This window comes from Calonectris borealis, chromosome Z (genome assembly GCF_964195595.1).
Source record: "Calonectris borealis chromosome Z, bCalBor7.hap1.2, whole genome shotgun sequence".
NCBI classification, from domain to species: Eukaryota; Metazoa; Chordata; class Aves; order Procellariiformes; family Procellariidae; genus Calonectris; species Calonectris borealis.
Window position 1 is genome coordinate 19,117,318 of NC_134352.1, and position 21,151 is coordinate 19,138,468.

General features: G+C 40.4%; 1 protein-coding gene across 1 annotated transcript in view; it reads left to right on the forward strand.

Moving 5' to 3' along the window:
• The first annotated feature begins 13,261 nt into the window (after positions 1-13,261).
• The window catches only part of PRR16 (proline rich 16), a 162,004-nt gene continuing 154,114 nt past the window's right edge, over positions 13,262-21,151 (forward strand). The window contains 2 exon segments of the mRNA XM_075136442.1: positions 13,262-13,594; positions 13,596-13,787. Of these exon segments, the coding sequence (XP_074992543.1) occupies positions 13,262-13,594; positions 13,596-13,787 (525 nt within the window).

The following is a 21,151-nucleotide window of genomic DNA, read 5'->3' on the forward strand; positions in this document are numbered from 1 at the left end:
ATGAGTAGTGAGCACAGCACAGGTCAGAAAACTATTCTGGTAATGGTTGCTTGTCCTCAGCTTCTATCTTTCTCCCTTGTGACAGAATAGACCTATCCAATGATGCTGCTAAACATATGTCTAACTCCTGAGAAAAATGTGAAGAAACAAAAATTTGAGCATTGTGACATCAACTCCAAGGTATATGACCTGTGGAAGGGAGACCAGAAGTCACTGTGAGTTGCAGCAGGGCTCTTCGGTGTTTCACAGGGAGAAAGCACATAACCATGCTCCCAGAAGAAAGCTCGCGGCCAACCAAAAGGCAATACTAAGGACAGGGCTGGATTCTATGAGAATAATCAACAGGAGGTCCCATTTGCTGGAGACCCACTCGAGAAGGTATGCCATTGTGTCTGTCTTTCCAAGAGCAATGCAGGATTATTAGGATTGAAAACATTGCTAGACATGGTGAGCTATTACACATTTTGGCTACGAGTGATCAGAGAATTCACTCAAGATGTTGAAGACCATAAAATCTTCCTGACTAAATTCAGATATATACCTTTTGCCTCATATGGAAATGTCCTAAGGAATCAGAGACGGAAGGTGTGACATTGAGCAGAAAAAAATTTCAGATTCATAAGGTCATAAGGAGAGGATAGTAGTATGATTTTACAGCCTGAAGAGTAGGGCAATGACCTGCTTCTCATTGTCAAAGGACTGCTCTGTATATTATTCAATATTTGATATAATATATTCATAGATTGCCAATAATTTTGATTTAAAGTGTATGCTTTTATTCAATAAAACTGTCAAAGATTATAGTTTAGTCATTTTGGTTGTATGAATTCAATTTTTAGTATAGATTAAAATTTATACCTGTGATCAATCTTAATTTTTTTTCTTGATGTGTTACCTCATCTCAACCAAAGATAATGTCAACCAGTTTCAAAAAGTGATTACATTATGGACACATATAACCTCAAGGTTTACCCTCTCTTTAGGGATTGGAAATTCCATCTGAATGAGAATCAAGTCAAAAGCAACAAAAACAGATAAATAAATTAATTTTAGGAGACAGTAGTACTGTCGTAAAAGCTAAAAAAAAAGTGACTCTGTGTCTCGTGCAAGAAAACTTTATACACTTACTGAGTAAACCTTTTCCGGTCTTGACTGTGGCAGGAGTATGTTACATGCCAGCTGGAATAAAACACAAGTACTTTGGACATCTTCCAAAGAATTACATGCCAGGATATTGAAAGTTCCAAGTATCCCATCTTGCCACACAACAGAGCCAACGCTTTTTCCCCTCAAGTCACCGTTTTGTATATACGAGAAACATAAGTGTAAGAATGGAACTGGGACTGGTCTTAGCCAAAAATAAATGAGTGATGTCTATTTGTTTAGGTCCTCATATGGTTCCTATCACTTAGTATTAAGAGTGTAAACCAAATATTTAAGAATATTGATTGGATTGACAGACTTTCTTCTCACTTTAGAGACTATTCCTCTCAACTTTCGAACCTATCAGAGCGTGGCAATAGTATCTGAAATGTTTGACAAATGGCAAAAATACAAACTGTCTGTTTCATTTCATACAGCTCCATTTCTCATTATAGAGTTTTAAGAATAAAATAATTTTTAAAAGATGCTTCCTCCTTGCATGAATTTAAAAATAGCCCAGTCTTTAAAAGACAAATTCACCAAGCGTGGGATTGTTCACCCACTAATAGGGAATGTGAGTTGGGTTAGACCACCATGAGACAGGTTAGTTTTACCCTACTGATGACGTGTTGTTGCAAAACAAATTTTGAGCTTGTGCATAGCTTGCAAATTTTAAATCCAACATTTCAGAAATTTCAACCACTGAAGCTAAGGAGAAGATATTAACAAGAATGTAAATATTCACTTCCACTCATTTCCACACTGAGACCTTTTGTCAGGTGCCACCCAAACGTGAGTCTGTTGACTCTCAAAGATCTGTACTTGCAAAAACTAGGAATCTAAGTATCTGTTCTTAAGGATGCTCAGAAGCCTCAGTCCGAAAGGTGGAATTGGTGTTACTAGCTGCCTACTTCCTGCTCAAGCCCTGCCTTCAAGTACGGCACACCTCCTGTGGCCAGCATACATGTAGCAATAGAGGACTATGTCCCTTCTTTTCTCTGGTGGCCTAAGACAGCCTTAGGCCTCACTGAGTGCTAGAGTTGTTCCTCTTTGTCTGTCTCGGAGGATTCAGTACACGGCTTCTGTGTGACAGGGCCTGTTCGCAAGTCCAGAGGGCAGTTTTCAATAGATTGGGGGACCAAGAAGTTTTTGAGCTGTCTTAAAACTTTAGAAATATCAGTTTCCAGTTTGTAAACATCAGTTAAATAGGCATTCAGAGCGTGTGTGAGTTTGATCCTATAAATCTGAATTTCTTGCTAGGAGTGCAAAATCTGGGCTCTAATCCCTCCTCTGGTGTCTTATTGCCACAGAAACAGGGAGTAGTCCAATCGTTAAGACACAGTTATGATAGTAAATATTTTAACAAGTACTAAGTAAAATCAACAGTAAATATAAGATCTTAAAACTCTGAATCTCATGGCTTATCATGTGTATCTTTTGTAAGATAAAATGTAAACAGAAACTGAGTTCTAATGCCTGATTTGGCAATGCTGCAGAAAAACAAAGCTGAGTCATCTTACTCCAAAGGATACATAAGAGCGCCATGGCAGTTCATCCTGCACAGACCCTTTTTGTACCATGATTTGAGATTCTTGCCTTTGTACCTGTACGTGTATCAAGTCTTGTCAAAAGGCAACGCCAAATCAAAGAGATGATTTTTTATATTTACCTCTGATTATTGTACATCTTATACTCATCTTTTACTCCTTAGCTTGGTGAGTGCAAAGTCTTAGAATCTGTGACATGCAAAAAACATTTCAGCTATAATAAACTGCTGCACTGCAACAACAGACCTTAAGTAATCAGAAAGTCTACCAACTTCAAAAGGCATCACATAAAAGCTGAGGTTTGATAAAAATTTCAACACTTTAGAATAAATGATCATTGGAGAGGATCCTGGAAATGGGGATGCATTTTTCCCCGCTTCTTCAATAAACATCCACAATAATTACATCCTCCCTGCTGCAGAAAAGAAATGTGAATGTCAAAAATCTTAAAGAAGGAAAAAGTTACAAGTTTCTGTTTCTCACTCTGCTGATTGAAATTACATAGATGAACTAACTCCCTTATGTAACAGTAAAAGGACTTCTGTCTTGACTTGGGGGTGCTCTGAGAACAGAGTAGTACCTAAGTATGCCCCTTCCATAAATCTGGAGAAAGGATGCTTCATCTGATGGTCCTTGAGACCTCAGCTCACCCTTGGGCTCCTGTACAAACAGGACTGAGCATATAAACCCAATCTTTTTAAAGGAATCTCTCCTCTGTACTTATATTACTTGCTTTTTGCAGTAGCAAATGATTAAGAAACCACTAAATGTTTGGATCCCAAAATCACAAGTAATCAGTCCAGCAATTTCTGTAAACTCGGATTTACATGTGAATCTAAACGAAGGCATAATCACATGGAAATTTAGGAATGGAATTATAGATTCCAGTGTCTGTCAAAGCAAGAAAACAACTCCCTTCAACTTCACAGAGAAAGAAGAGATGCTCTCAGTAGTAGGCTAAGGCAGGCCAAACTAGCTGTAAACTGGCTAAACTGTTGGCTTGATCATCCATTTTATCAGATTACACAAGTTCAGGGTTGTATTTGCTTTCAGTGCCTCTAGTTTAACCAACTTTCAAAGTAGAAGGTCAGTGCTGTAAAAATTTATGGAAACTTTAATCAACACTTCACTCCAAACAATTTGCAAAATTGAGCAGAGTTTTAAGAAGTCTCTAGAATCCTTTGTACCTCTTCCTTCGTTGTTTGTTTGTTTGTTTGATTGCTTTTTAATTCAAATACTGACAAGGTTGTTGAAGTCACAAATTTACAAAGGTAAAATACACTAAATGGGGCTTTTTGGGTTTGTCAGGCACACTACTGATGCATTATTTTTCATGTGCAGCGAAAAGAATGGAAATTATCAGAGAGACACAAATGAACATGTTTGTATTAAGCCTTCTGATCTTTACCATTTTATCTCTAGATGAAATCTGAGTCGGTGTAAGAAACTTCAAAATGGTGCTAATGACATAAATAAGGTATCTTCAAATGTTAAGTGCCTAAGCAATAGCAAGAGCCAAAGAAAATTCAAATTGTTCTTCCTTTACTAATCTCTGGATATCAGAGCAGCCTAGGCTTGCTGTGCCTATACAAAATCATGCATATTTTAAAGCAACGGACAAAAAAATAGGATTTTCCCCACCTTTCAGACTGTAAATGATATGTGGGAATTTCTTTTCATTCACTGTGCTAATGCTTTTTAAAGTTCTTTTCAGAGTAGAGTTATTCTATGTAAAATCTTCTAAAGCAAGAACATTCAATACTAATTAAGTTTAGCATTTTTCAATGCTAAAAAAAAAATCAATATAGGAGATTTATATGGCAATTTACTAAATATGGTACTTGACACCTGTACCAAAAAGTAACTTAGGTATAGTTATTGGCTAGATAGAAGCATTCAGCAATATAATTTTAGAGTGACTGTATGGGTTGAGACCTCAGGAACAGAAGCATGTGTGTATTGGGTAAGACATAAAGTCCTTTTAGCCCAGTAACCTGTGTCTGGTATTGAATTACTGCAGAACCAAATGACAGTAACATAAAAACAGAGCACATCCCAGGGAAACTAAGATACAGAGTCTTCTTGTGATCTGACTTTCTTAGACAGAAGTTATATCTTTCTGCTAAAAGATAAGATTGGATATACTGAGGAGGTGTCACAAAACAATTTTACAGATGTTTAGACAAAACTCTCACTCTTTAAAGGAGGCTTGTAGACTTCAGGCCTTCAAGTAATGTAAGTCAAACATGTTAGTTATAAGTTTAATTGTGGGGACTTTTATGAAAGTAGAACTGGCCTATTTTTCTCTCTACGTGTTACCTATTAATCAAGTGTTTAATGGCTTGGCTTGTCAAACAACCACCCTGTATTTGAATGGAAAAATTCAGTTTGATCTGGATTCTCTTCCTAAACTTTTGTAACATTACATCCTGTTTAAAAAAAAAAAAACAACATAAAAAAGAGTAAGGTAGAACTGCCTTTTGCTGTCACCCAAGTGCTACTAATTTTTCCTGATGCTTTCTAAAAAGATCAGAAATTATTCCACTGTTTTGAAAGAAAACAGATATTCAAGGTCATGAAAAAGTTAAAGCTCTGTCACTGTATTGGTTTTGTACCCTCCAGCTGGGATTACAATCCAGAGTGCATAGGCTCTAGAGCTCCTTTTTCAGAACCAGTAGCTAAAAATGGACCGGTGGTAATTACCAAGGAAGCAAACAACACGCACTTGATCCTGAAGATTTCTGTTAGTAATAGTTCTTACCTAGGGAGAAGGGGAGTTGTGAATTTTCCCAGCACAGCTGCAGAGAGTTGCAAATTCTCCGTAACAAATTCAAAGCTGAGGTAAGCAAGAACAGCCACTTTGTTTGAATGACTGGTGGATGAGACATTCGGATATCCACTAAAAATATTACTTCCTTGAAAATACCTGGCATCACTTCTCGAAGAAGCATTAGATAAAATGTACATACTGGTATGCGTCACTGTGCAACTGACATTTTAAAGACAGGTCATAGGTCCTGAGAGACTGCTAGAAATGATGTGACTGACTCCAGGTAAATTGATTGTGGGAATTTGCAAGGAGATTGTTTCATAGAAAATAATATTGTTTAAAATAAAAAAAAGCATAGTGGAAAAGCATTAATGTCCAAATTAATAACAGATGACATAACATTATATAAGAATTAGTGAACACTGAAAAATGGAAAGTTCACGTATTTTCAGCTATAATTATCTGAATTTAGGAGTGGAATATGGGAATATTTTTCTATAGTTTGGAAGATTCTGACTGGTGCCCCGGGGTGCTTGGGTCTGTAATGTTATGGGCCCGGTTCAGCAAGGTATGGACAGAACCAGGGTGTTCTCATGCCATCACTTGAAGAACAGTCAGTACCTCAAGGGACTACTTGGCACTCACACAATCCAGTCGTATGTTCATCAGTGAGTAATGGATCCTTCCCATTTATGTTTCTGGCTTCTTTCTCTTAGTTTGTACCATGGCTTTTAACATAATTTGAATCTGGGGAGTAGGGGAGGAAGTGGCAGAGATTCATTGTCTGTCAGTAGATAATTCATCAATCTAAAACAAAAGCCTTGAATATGTGAATGTTCACCTTTGCTTTATGACACAGAAAAAGGTAGTTTTTTAATTGCAGTATCTGGAGTGGGCTTTGAGATAGAGGCTGTATAAATACACTGTAGGCCTGCAAGTTAAAGAATTGCATTTTTTACCTTCGTATTCTTGCTACTGTACTCTAGTCCTTTTCCATGTTTGGGTTACTCATTTAATCTGGCATTTCTCTTGCTCAGACTATTCTGATTGAGGTGCTTTAGGAAAGAATCCAGACAGTGTTTTTCTTGTGTGCTCCAGATGTTTGCAATAACATACTACTGAAGTGAACGCCAGTGGTAAAGGGATATTCCTCCACAGGAAATACTTTGCGTCTGACACCAACCAATAGGTCCTTAGGGAAAAAAAGGCACCAATTTGTTAGCTGACATTTAACCAGTAAACAAAAAAGTAATCTTGGCAAAATGAGATTAAGTGTATAACTTCCAGTAACTGAGTTTGAAAAACAAGCATAAGAAATGACTAATATAAACTATTGCTTTAGGATTACTGCAAAAACATATTCAGCCACCATTCTCCTTTCAGTCTTACCACCTGTTTGCTTTTCAATTTTGAAGAGAAAAAAAGAAACTTCTACTCTTTTCAAGCAATTATGCAGAATGTATTCAAGAGAGAAAAAAAAATATTTTATCTCCCATTATTCCTATACTTTAAAAGCATTTTGATGGATATTTGCAAGACAGATGCAATAAGCATGGTATAATAGTGTTTTTCCTTCCCTGACCCATTTCCTATTTATTTTTCGTCATATATAATATTCTATTGATTTGCATTAAGACAGCCATTTTTGTTAATTCTTTCCACCAAAAGAGTGGGCATTGAACTGAGTGTTTACTGTGAGAGCAAATACATTTCTGCATCTTTCAAGGATGCATATGCATATATTTCAGTTTTCTTATTCTCCCATATTAAATTAATAGATTTTTTTTTTTTGCTTGCCTATCCAGTGGGTCACTGTCGAGTCAAAGCATTGCACAGAGAATTATTTACGCAATGTTAGAAGCCATTGTATTATATGAATGGACAAAGTTCACATAACCTGGACAAAGTTAATAATATCACATCACCTCTATGCACTTGTATTCTGACTGAATTTGGTTTTATTATCCTGTCTTACTAAATCCATAGGCTGTACTCTGTTGAATTTTACACTGAAAACTGAATCTTTGTTGAATTAAAACAGGTCACAGATATAACTGATACTCATGCTTTCTAGTAAGATGCTCCATTTCTTCATCTAGTACTGAGGGACTAGTTTGCAGAAAATAAATAATTCAAATTCTTTCTCTTGTGTACTTTTCAGAGCTTTTGACATTTTTGGAGAAATATCACTAGTTAAAATTTGACAGAAAAAAAGCCCACTGCAATTTAGTGTCTGGGGAATATCCCAGACAGAGGATGGTTCATTTGCTATGGCTGTTTTACAGCTCACCAAGGAAGCCTGATAGAACAAAAGTGGTTCAAAGAGGACTTCATTTCAGCAAGTTTGTCTTCCAGCTAGGCAGTATTTCTTATTTCCCTGTGAGTAAGTTGGCATTCCAATACACAGACATTATAAAAATTTTTCTTTGAACTGCATTAAATAGTGTGACACTCCATCCCAAGCAGATTGATGGAATTGAACATGAGTTATGCATGGGAGACATTTTATTCATATTTAATAGAGAAATTCTTGCATATATTTTTTAAGGTAGGCCAAAATAACTAATTTATTTCCACATCACTCAATAAAGCATTTGCCAGATAAGAAAAGTAACTTTTATTGCCACCCTGATTATACACATTATAAACAACATTCAATGAAAATAGATTCGGATTCCATAAAACTCTGCGCTACTTTTACCTCTAAAGGAGAATAACATACTCTAAGCTGTCTGTTAGTTTCTTAAAAGCTTAGCTCCATGCTTAGAGTTCTGCTCTACAGATAATCAGCCCTGTACCATCCCTACCAATATGTAAATCCTTATGAGAAATATACGTGGATAGTGCACTTTACTGAAAGCATGATATGACTAGTTTCATACTATACATATGGTATGCCTGATTTTAAATCAATATCAAGAAGAAAAAGGTTGGAGAAGTAAGACAGGAACTTGGTGCAAAGGCTGACTTTGCCTTAATCCTGACTTCCATTATGTTTACTAGTTACTGTTTGCAAACAAGCCAACTTAATTCAGAAGTATGTATTTTATTTTGTGAGATCCTGAGTTTCTTTTTAAGGGAATAACTTGGTGTTTTTAAAGAAATGAAATAACATAATGGCATTTAATTACACCACACTACAGAGAGTGCTTTTAATTTTTTCATTTAGCTGAAGAGTCTTTCAGCCTCTATCCAAACGAACTACAACTCTATAGTTTGGAGCGTAAGCAGCCAGTGTGACTTCCTCACCATAACTGTTAAAGAATTGTTTAAGAATTAAGAAAAGAACACCATATTCAGTTAAATATGGGACCATTTTGGAAAGAGATTAGCCCACTATTCTTCTAGGATAGAAAAGGTAAAAGATGAAAACCTGTGTTTAACCAGTACCTGGAATGTAAGTTAATGGGATTGTACTATAGCTTAACCATTGTTTTAATTTAACTTATGATTAATTTTGAAGATTTCAATGAATATCTTAATTAGCACGTGTCCAATATGCAAGCCTGTAGCAACTGAATTAAGCTTTCTTCCACAATTTCATTTGGGATGAAAACAACAGGTTTCCTGTTTCAGTGCTTCCCTATATTGTATGTGGAATATTTCCTTTAGGACAAATTCAAAAGAGGGATAGAAAATAAATTAAAGTTTTATTTTATTATTCCCAAAATTAGTGTGTTCAGCTAGGTATCTTTTGCTTTGTAAATTCTTTAATTTTGTTGGGAAGTTTGAAAATGTTTAAAATAAATCAGAACATTCAGGTTAAAAATGTTTTGTTTGACCTAGAAGACTTTGTTCAACTTTCACCTTTGATAAATAGCACAAATCCCAAACAAAATACTTTCAAGAGGCAACAGCAAATTAATTTTTAATTAATCTACCTGAAATACTAATGACTTGGGGCAAGTCGGATGTAGTTCTACATATATAATTTGAAAAGTGCTCATTTGGTTTCTATTCTCATCAAGAATAAGTATGAAAGTTTCATGGTACTGTATCAGCCCTTCCCAAGTAGGTAAGCATTTAGGGCTTTTTTTTTTGTATTTTTTTTTTTTAATAAGAGATAAGTGACTAAATGTAAAAGTAATTAAATGGCTGTATTTCTGATATGACTGGTCTGGCTGGTTCTCATGAAAAATTATTTCTGTGATTCATGTACATTTTATGATTACTCATGATTTCCTGCATAGTTTCCAACTCTCTCTGTGACTCCACACAAAAAATAAATAGCATAAATAAAACAGAATCATAAAATCACTGCTTTGTGTGTTGTTCAGTCCATTCTGTTTGTAACACTGGGCTGAGAGATAGGATATTTTTTTCCAAAAGGAGAAGTGCCATCTACTGAATCACCAAAACAAAGTTCTGCAGCATCTTGAAGAGCTTTTCCTGAGAGATGTCCGTTCCAGTCACTGATCAGGCCAAGCCTTACTCAACTTGTGAGATTTAATGAGATCACAGCTGGCCATGGTATGGTTGAGTGCCACATTACTTCCCTAAGTATTCATTTAATGTGTGTTGGTTTTGTTTGGGTGCTTTTTTCTGGATTAAAAAGTGTTAGTGGAAGATCAGTGAACTGCACTTTGAAGGTCTTAAGCTTTTACTTCCAAGTTAACTTTCTCCCCTAAGGTTTCTGGGGAGACTTCTTGTGCATCCTCTGCATCTCCTTAATGGCCTACAGAGGCCAGACTTCCAGTAAGGAGTTACTCCTCTTTTCCCTGATTAGCCCCTTCAGGTTTGGTGAAGATAGAGACAGAAAGACTTCAGAAAGAACAAACTGATAACACACTGATAAATAACATTTACTTGCAGACACAGAAGCAAAAGAAATGGAACAACTAGTAGATAACTTTGCTATGGGGCACTACCTATTAGTTAACTGAGACATGGTTTAGCAAGGTATAGTACATTTTTTAAAGGCATAAAATTGCTTTCAAGACCAATAGGACAATGAACTTTACTCAGGACTTACAAAAGCTGTCAGTTTTTTTCAGGGATAAGCAGTAGATACTTGGGTGAATACAAAATTTCAGCCACTATGTAATCCTGCACAGCTCTTCAAAGAATGTCACTACAAAAGTGGAGGGATTGGTGAAGTGGACACGATTTATATCTTCAAGTTTGGTAAGTCTCCAAACGTGGTCACAGATTAAGGAAATTTGATAACTACAGGATTATGGGTAAAGTAATGACTTAAAACTAACTGCTGAGATAGAACAGGAATCCATTATCCCTTCTTAAAGTAAAAATATTTAGCAGTGAGAGGTGCCAAGGCTTTATACTGAGACAATAAAAAGGTAAGTCATTGTGTAGGAAAAATATGTCTAATCATGAATGCTTAATTAGGCTAGACAAAATTTAGAGGGTCAGCAGCAAATCTGGTAGTAATTTTGTGACACTGTTGATGAGTTCTACAGAAATGTAGTAGAAACTGCCCCTTACCTACTTAAGCCATGTTATGTATAGGTATGTACTGTATACTGTAATACAGCGTCCTTAACTTCTGCCAGAAAATAGACATTTTTCTCTAATTATAAACTGGATATATGCTGGCTTCTGCATGGATAACTTCACTGATAGCTTTTCATAAATGTTTTCTTTTTTTCTGCTCGTACAATGCCTTTGAGGAATGGTATTCAAACTTAGAACCATAGAATTATACAATGGTTTGAGTTGGAAGGGACCTTGAAGATCATCTAGTTCCAACCCCCTTGCCATGGGCAGGAACACTTTCCACTAGGCTGGGTTGCTCAAAGCCCTATCCAACTTGGCCTTGAAACACTTCCAGGGATGGGGCACCCACAACTTCTCTGGGCAACCTGTTCCAGTGCCTCACCACCCTCATAGTGAAGAATTTCTTCCTTATAGCTAATCTAAACCTACCCTCTTCCAGTTTAAAGCCGTTACCCCTTGTACTATCACTACATGCCCTTGTAAAAAGTCCCTCTCCAGCTTTCTTGTAGGCCCTCTTCAGGTACTGGAAGGCTGCTATAATGTCTCCCCAGAGCCTCCTCTTCTCCAGGCTGAATAACCCCAACTCTCTCAGCCTGTCTTCATAGGAAAGGTGCTCCAGCTCTCTGATCATCTTTGTGGGCTTTCTCTGGACCTGCTCCAACAAGTCCATGTCTTTCTTATGTTGGGGACCCCTGAGCAGGATGCAGTACTCCAGGTGGGGTCTCACCAGAGCGGAGCAGAGAGGGAAAATCACCTCCCTCAAGCTGCTGACCACGCTTCTTTTGATGCAGCCCAGGCTATGGTTGGCTTTCTGGGCTCCAAGCACACATTCCCAGGTCATGTTGAGCTTCTCATCAACCAACACCCCCAATATTAATTAAAACTTACTCAACAACTTGTGGGCTGCTTTCTTCCTAATTCAGTGGTGACTGCAGTTTGGAAATCCAGACTGTATTACTTAGCTAGCTTCAAAAATCATATGATGTTATTGCTCATACAGAAACAGTTAAGCAAAAATAACCAGTAGGAATGCTTTTAAAAGTCAGTGTTGGAAGAGCTTTTGCTTTGGTGAGATGAAAAAAATCTACCATGAGACTTGAGGAAAGTCGAGAGGAAAGACATAGGCTCTTCTTGAACATGAGCTCCCTGAAATTGTTTAAAAGGTCTATGAGACACTTGGGGAACAAAAAAATTCCAATATATGCCCACTAACAAATGATTTCAGCCAAACACCACAGGTTTTATAGTGGTAAAAAGTGGAAAGATAATTGCACCTAACCCAAGACAGTAAGAGGTGTTGTCAGCTCCTGTCAATTCATATCCCAGTCCCACACCCTTCCCAGAGACAAACTGTTCATCACCAAGTGAGATTTTTACCATGTGCAGACACACCGCTCTGGGCAAGGTTTCTGCTTTTCCCCTCCTGCTTTAGCTAGGTTAAAACATCTCAGGCTGCCAAAAGTTTCAGAAGCATTTACAGCATCAAAGTCAGTTGCAACCATGCAGGGCGATCCTCGAAGTGGGGCTTGGCTGCATGCCCTCTTCTTGCTGTTCATAGCTAGTGGGAGGTAGAAATACCTAAAACAGTTCCTTTTACCTGAACATGCCACCTTTTTGCAGTAAGATGAAAAATGACCAGAGGTGAGTGATATCTAACAGTCTCTTCCTTTTGTCCCACAGATCGATCTCTGAATAACGCTAGGGAAAGTGTGTGTTCAAAAGCAGCACTGGCCTCTACTTCAGAGAAAGAGCCAGGTAGCGTATTTGTAAAAGCTATTCTGGCTCATGCGTATTTTTATTTCTATCTGATGAGATGCACAACCTTTACTTCCCGACTGGAATAGGGTATACTGATGTGTGCTTGCAAGGCAGTATATAGAGAAGGGCAGAGACATGTAAGTGCCTTTTACCAATTCGGTGGCGTTTACAAAACACCGTCCTTCCTATAGCCTCCTTACAGCAGCACAGTCCAAAACGAGCACGCTGCACCCCAGAGGAGCCAGAACGGTTTCTTTCCAGTGCAGAGGTGTGCGAACGTCACCTCCCAATTGTGACTTTTTTCACCAGAAACCGGCACCGTTGTTGTCTCCTTCGACGGGGATTTTGCAGTGAGCCAGCCACTAAAAGTGTTTCCTTTTTCGGGGGGCTGTTTTGGTGGGTAAACATTTCCCTCCGGCAGAGCCGGCGCAACGAGCCCCCGCGCCCGGGGACCACCGGGGGGCTCCGGGGTGGTACAGCGCCGAGCACCCGCCCCCGCGGGCTGTCGGGCAGGGACGAGGGGGGGTGAGCGCCTCTTCCGGAGGAGTCGCCCTGCCTCCCCCGCCCCCGGGGAGCGCGGGCGGGGGCGATGCTGCGGGCGGCGGGCGCTCCTCCCCCGGCCCCTCTCCCCGGCCGGAGCCGAAGCCGGGGCTGGAGCTGGAGCCGGAGCGGGCGGCGGCGCGGGCGGGGCGAGGCGCAGGCGCGGCGCACGGCGGGCTGCAGCCGGGCCCCCGCGCCGCTCCCGGGAGCCGATGGCAGCTGCACAGCGCGGCCGCCCGGCGGAGCGCGGCGCGGCTCGGCGCCCCCGGCGCGGGATGCGCGGGCGGGCGGGCGGCGGCGGCGGCAGCGGCTGCGGCAGCTCCGGGAGCCGGAGGGACGGGGCCGGGCGGCCGGCGGCCGCCGCGCTCGCCTGACCTGCGTGCCCCCCTGGCCGCGCCGGGCTGCCCCGAAGGATGTCCGCCCAGTCCAAGGGGACCGCATCCTCCTCCTCGTCGCCGTCCGAGGGGCCGCCGGCAGCCTCCAAAGCCAAGGTGAAGGAGCAGATCAAGATCATCGTGGAGGATTTGGAATTAGTCCTGGGGGACCTGAAAGACGTGGCCAAGGAACTTAAGGAGGTGAGAAGCGGAGGGCTGCGCGGGCGCACCCCCGGTCTGCCTCGTGGGGGGCGAGCACCCCTCGCCCGTGGGCCGGGGGCCTTGCCCCCTCGGGGCTCCGCTGCCGCCCCTTTCACCACTTCTTCGCCGCAGGTCGAGCAACTGGTGTCCGGGCTGGGCACGGGTCGGCCCCCGGCCGTGCTCTGGGGCGGGCGGCTGTGCCTCGCTGCGGTGCCCGGCCATCCGGAACGGGACGGGGCGGCGCGGCCGGAGCCCCGTGTCCCGGGTGCCGGTCGAGGCGGCTCTTCCCGGGGACTTCCCACTCAGCACACCCCTCGGAGTTTTTTTTTTCCTGGGAGGTCGGGGATGCCTCTCCTGCGGGGTCCCGCTGGGCGAGGAGGGTGTTTGGGGGAGCTGCGGGACCCGCAGCCCTGCCCGATCCCGGGCTGCGCTGGGCCGGCATCCCGACGCTGCGAGAGGCGTCAGGAGCGGCTCCACTCCCGCTCCAGCGGGTTTAACTTTTCGGCTGCACGGTGCAGCCCCATGTTCACCCCCAGCCAGCAGCCCGGTTCGGATCTTCCGGCCGGTGAGGGCTGGGGGGTCCCGGACCCCCCGCACCCGCCCTCCTGGGCGAGGGGTCCCTGCCCGGCTCGGCAGAACCGGCGCGGAGAAGTCTGTCTCTGCCTCTGCAGGCTGCTTCAGCGGGAGCTGAGCGCCCTGTTTATCTTGCCTATCTGGCAAGATTGCCTTTGCAATCTTCTTTTTGCCGGTGGCGAGTGTCATCTCCCCTAGGTTAATCTGCAGGCGGAGTGCGATTACCGCGGGCATGTTCGGAAGCAGGGAAATGCTGTAGCTGAAGGAGACAATTTGGCTGTCCTTTTGGAGATTTCCATGATATCTTGATTTTGCTACAGAACTGGTCGACAGATGGTTGGATTATGCACCGAAATTCAAGTCCAGAATCTCTGTGCATTGCTTTATAATCCTGTATTTGTCATTTATACCAGGCTGTGTTTTTTTGCTATCAAATATTAGTTTTCTATTTTAACAACATTGTCAACAAGTTTCATTCAGCAGACTTTTGCCATCTGAAGCCGTCTGAAATTCACCCAGTGCTTCGTATAATGTTGAAAGATGTATAAACACACGGCTCACTAATCACAGCTGTTAGACTTCTTTCTCACCCACAATTCCAGATTTCTCGTCTTTTTTGAAAATCTGTAATTTCTCTTTTCCTTACCGTGTTGCTGTCTGTGCTTTGTAATTTTTTGAGGTATTCTGAAGGGAAAATAAGCATTGTTTGTAGGACAGTTCTTTCAACGTTTTAAAGACTGATAGAGCAAACTCGCTTCTGTTGCTGCAGAAGCGCATTTTGAGGACCTGGAGAGGATGTACTGTGATCTGTCCCATGAATGTAAATCATTCTCTGCCCATAATCAGGCCTAGCTTTCCTCTAGTGAGCAAACAAGATCACTGTAGGTGGAGGTTGTATGTCGTCATTTACTGTGGCATGTTTTATCTAAGCAAACTTGTCTGTTCTGGTTGACTGCATCTGTGAAAAAGAACGGGATTTACGTCTGCGTGATGGGGAGATGGCTTATGTGGAACTCCTTTTCTCGAGTAGAGGGAAATGTAAAAGGGAAGTTATAGAGAAATGGTGCTGTAACTCTATTAGGTACTATGAACCTGTTGAAGGGTGGAGGGATTGCCAAGAGCATCTATTGAGAAAATAAAAGTATTTTTATAAAAAGAATAGTTAAATTTTGTTTGTTACTACACATGGGTTTTTGAGTAATGCTTTTCTCTAAATATATCTTACAGAGATGATAGCTGCAGTACTCTGACAAACAAGGGTTGCATATGTACTTATCTGCTTGCTTGCAATGTTATCGTTATGTGTTAAATACACTTTGTATGACATTTATTTTGAAAAGTCCGCAGAAGTTTGCCATCCGAGTACCTCCAATTGTCTGCCTTTTGTAGTATGGACTAAATCTGTACAAGATCTCTTGATGCATCTGCAATATGTACCTTTTTATGTGAAAGTGAGTTAATTGATGATATTATAAGCTAATAATCAGTCTCTTTCATAGGTTGGTGGTAGGTGTTAGAAAGCATTGACAGATCTTTCATTAAAGCTTATAGGAAGTTGGTCTATAGTCAGTTTTGGTGTATTACACACAGAAGTATACCTGTGCTTCATTTGTAGTTCCTTACTGCAGGATCAGACAAAGTGATAAACTAGAGAATGTAAGTTCGCATTTTCCATTTTCACTACAAATTGTGTTCTTTTGGAAATGTTTTGTCTACCCCCTTTTTTCACTGGGTTTTTGCTGCAGTCTGACTGTTGTGCTACAACCTTTTCTGTTCATTCCTTTTTTTTTTTTTAATTTAGGAATATAGTGTTCTGAAAATAGCCTTTCCTTCTTTTTATTACTGCTCTATTAAAAAAAACTTCAATTCTGTTACAGTGGTAGGGCATGAGGGCCTTTTTGTGCAGTTACAGTAATATTTAGTTGTGATATTGAAAATATGCATTTGTAGAATACTTTTTTTTCCTATTTATATCTACCTATTTGTTACCCTTAAATGCAAATTATTTAATTATTTATTAGATTATACTTAATGTAGCACTTTAGGTATTGGGGTAGACTGGATGTCCTCTCCTAGCGTCTTTCAGTCTTCTTTTGTAAGATATTATATTCAAAGTACTGTCAAATTGAAAGTGTTTCATTGCTTCAAAGTGAACTGTTCTATAACAGTAAGGAGTATGGCTGTATAAGCCTTGTATGTCTTCTTACATTTAGCTTGTTAAGGTTTACTTACATTAATGTATTTGCAGCAGCCCTTTGTCCCACAGCTTTTTCTAATTGATTCTTTAACATTTTTTGTATTTAAAAGGGGGGAAGGGAGGAGTGGGGAGAGGATGGGGTGTTAAATCCAGATGCACAAACCATGAAGCGTATAAATTTTCTGTACAAACACATGACTAAATCATGTGGATTAAAACAAGTACATGTTAGGAGTTGCTCTGTGTCTCAGAAGTGGAACATCTGTCTCTTTTTTTTCCCTTATTTATTGGTCTGGTTTGCTTAGGCTAAGGTAACCACAAAAGACTAAGGATGGAGAGGGGGGGTGACTGGGAGGATGGAATGGTGCTAAGTCCGGAGTCTGAGCTCATGTATGGCTAGTCCTCTCTAGGGTGCAGTTAACTAAGGAGACACTTGGCCCCTTTTGTCTCCCTGCTAAAAAGAAACACAGGGTGGGTGTGTACCACGAGTGGGATGTGTTTTTGTGCTGGAAGAAATTAATGGATTTAAAATGGATTGAGTGGCTGTTATTTGATGAATATTCCAAAGAAAAATCAAAGGGGTGCCAGAGGATTGAGTAACACTGACTATTCCTTTAGTCTAGGCTATTTAAAAATTAAGTTGGTGAAGTCTTAAACTTTGATTCTCCTCCAGAGAATTGGATAAAAGACCTTTTTCTCTGGAGTCTGTCTAGAAAGATGGTTATTATTAAGTCTTGCTTTGCAGATGATATTTATCTGTCTGGTACCTAAAAAATGAGGGGATGAATGCTGGAAACCAGAAGACGTATGTTAATTAAACTATTTTGAACGTAAAAAAAAAAATGCATGGTGTAGCCCTAATTCTCTGATGACTTCAGAAGGGACTGTAGGGGGTGTGCATGCGCACCTGCGGACAGCAGGGCACAGAGATCTGGATCGTCTTAATACTATATTTTTTAAGACTTCCCTGCTTTCACGTTTTATGATAACGGTGCACATTTTTGTAGCCTTGCACTTGTTTACATTAAGGAAACACTTAACTAAATAATTTGATAAATACTTTTTGCAGTAATAAAAATTCATCTTGCAGAACAAAATCCTGGAAGTTATGTGTGAAACAGTTGCATAGCATTTAATTGGCTAAATAAGCTTCAACCTTTTATCGAAAGGAAGCAGCTGTGTAACTATTGCCAACATTTAGAATAATCCAAAATGAAGGTGCAGGAGAAACAGAAGCCCTCATAGGCATTGCACATGTAATTTTCCAGTCTTTCCGAATCTACCTCCTCTGCTTTAAATCCTACAAAAATGTCTTGCTAACAGAACAAATGAATAATCCTCCCTCATCTGACACTTTTATTTTCCATAAAGATGTGATCTATAAAATTTGGGCATGACTTTACAAATAGTGTTTTCTAAGTGATGATGGAACTAGCAGATGCCAACCTTGCCTCTCCCCAAAACCATGACAAAGTTTGTTATGGGGTAGATGACCTGATTCCATATCCAGGCCAGTCATCATTCTTGTAAGTGGACGGTAGTCATGTATTTCATGGTCTTCATTTCTAGATCAGGCCTGTAGGACCATTATCACAATTTCATAGAATCATAGAGTCATACAATCGTTTAGTCTGGAAAAGACCTTTAAGATCATCGAGTGCAGTCGTTAACCCAACACTGCCAAGTCCACCACTAAACCATGTCCCTGAGCACCACATCTACACGTCTTTTATATACCTTCCAGGATGGTGACTCAACCACTTCCCTGGGCAGCCTCCTCCGATGTTTGACCACTCTTTCAGTAAAGAAATTTTTCCTAATGTCTAATCTAAACCTTCCCTGGCACAACTTGAGGCCATTTCCTCTCGTCCTATTGCTTATTACTTGGGAGAAGAGACCGACCCCCACCTCACTACAACCTCCTTTCAGGTAGTTGTAGAGGGCGATAAGGTCTCCCCTGAGCCTCCTCTTCTCCAGGCTAAACAACCCCAGTTCTCTCAGCCGCTCCTCGTAGGACTTGTGCTCTAGACCCTACGTCACTGCGAAGCAGAATATTTATAACAGTTTCATCACATCAGGCATAAAAGTGAGGGTGATTATGCACTGAAACAAACTCCCACTGTGCTTAAATCACAATGGGATGACTTTCTGGATGATAAGTGTTAGCTAGTTAGTGGCGACTGGACAATGCAATGAGACTCTAGTGAAAAAGCAAGAATTGTGGGCCAGGAAAAGAAAAGTAATCCCCGTAAATAAAAAAAATTAACAAAAAAGGTCATAAGAGTAAGGTACAAGAAATACAAAGATATGAAGTGAACAGTTCAGTTCTTCCCACTTCTGTTCCCACTATGGAAAGACATGGAAGTAAACATTCCTTACTTTACAATGCTGACTCAGTTTCTCCATCTTTTATGGGGAAGGGGCAGTTTTCAAAGGTCTCCCTCTAATGGTGCTGCGAGGCTCTGCCATTATTCTCTCTATAATGCACAACAAATACTTAGAAAGGCAGACTCCTGTTATCATGCAGTGGAATGCCCTGATGCATTGAAAACCTCCTTAGTATTGCTCCTAGCTGGTTATAACCAATGAGTACTTACATTCTAAGACCTCCATAACTTCCCATGTCTGTTTTCTTTTAGCTCTCCAAACACCTTTTCAGTAATGAGTCAGCTGAGATAAGTTCTGTGCCCTGGGAGGGAGCCATACAAAGGATGTCCTATTAAACTTAGACATTTCACCTGTATTTTAACAGAATCTGCTTCAATTTTACAATCATCATCTGGCTTGTGTTTTCCATTCCATTTTTGTTTTTGTGTTCAGCTAACAATCCAGATGGCAGGAAGGCACTTCAGGTTCTTGCCTGTTAATCCAGAAACTAGGAAGCTGCAGTTTGTATCCACCAAGAGGATTAGAGCAGCAACAATCAATCATGTATCAGTATATCTGATATGCAGGCAGCAATACAAACACCAATACAAAAATGTTTTGGATTCGTACTGCTGCATGAAGGTGTGTGGGGGGAATTACAGCATAGGTATAGAATATACTATGTAGAAACCTAAGAGCAGGTAGAACAATAGCAAAGCATTTTAATCCCTTCCTTCTTCTTATGCTGATCCCCGCCTCTTCTCCTTTTTGGGCTCTCTCCAGATGACAAGGACCCGCCGCACCTTTTGCTAGGTAGTGGCAGTTGGAGGAGGAGGTTTTTGAGCATACTTATTCCTACTGTTAGAAATCCAATAAATGCAGATGCCCTTCTTACGTATGGATTCTGGATGCTGGCCCTCTTAACAGTGTTCCTCTCGGAGTCTTGCTTCAGTGGACATGCTCTCTGTATATGCAGATCTGGTCAGCGAGATGTGAGAGGGACTGAAGCTTTCTAGTGATTTTTATTGCTGTAGCTGGGGTTGTGGTCCAGTTCAGGCACCAGAACCAAGGTGTTGTATGACTAATGGCATTGCCCATTCAAAAACTTGCTAATCTCTCCAGCAGCAGACTTTTTTTCTGATTTCTTATTGCAGTCCTTAGTGAGAAATGCAATCATGAACTGTACGTGGATGTTTATTCTAAGTGCAGAGTATGATTCATTATGTAAGAGAAGCACTGCACAGCAACTTTATTGTGATCTGCCCAGGGGTCCAGGTAGGGTCATAAATAGTCATTGCAGGTAACTGAATCGTAATTTTCCTTTCCTTTTATTTCTTGTGGTCTATGAAGCATTTATAGCATTATACACAACAAAAAAGTGCAAATGTATTAAGATAAAATTCTTACACTGGTAGTGTCAATAAAGCTAGTAGAGCTAAAAGGTATCTGTGAACCTTAAAAAACCCACATTTTAAGGTTGTCAGGAACATTGTAAATGCCGATATATGACAAAGTAAGATTGCTCCACATCTGATTTGTAATCAAAGCTACCAAGAGTTAGTAACTGTATTGTGTAACACAATGAAAAGAATAGTGTACGTATAGAGCATTGCTTGTTAATATCAAGAGGCTAGACGCTGTCAATTTATGCTAGCTATTTTGCTTTTATAAACACTCATGTCAGCTACTTCATTCCTTTTATGCAATACTAAGTTCCTGATAGTAATGTGTATTGTGCAACCATAAGCTAAATAGAGCGTATATAAATTCAGTTTTCAAATAAAAACAGTACCATAGTGAAAATATGTATCTTTGTGCTAAAATTTGAACTTCACACAGTCCATGCACTACTGACCGTGATACAGAAAATAAAAGTAGTGAGGCACGAACTTCAGTCTGTTGCGGTCAGATTTTGCTATTGATTTCAGTAGGAACAAAAGTAAGTTTAAGGGTGACAGAAGTTAGTTTTGGGCTGCTTCATTTTTATTAAAACTTCAGAATTCAGAGGAATCATTTGCTGCCATGTGTGTGTGTGAATGCGTCATACAAAAACAATGACTTGGTTGAACACCATCATTGAAGTTTTGCAGATTTTTGCCAGTTTCCTCTGGAAATAAAACAATGCTTCTGTTCCCATTACGCACATTGGACAAAGTTCTGGAATATCCTTCCGACTTCCAGTCAAAAACTTCCAGCCAAATTACTACTCCCAGTCAATTTGTGCACA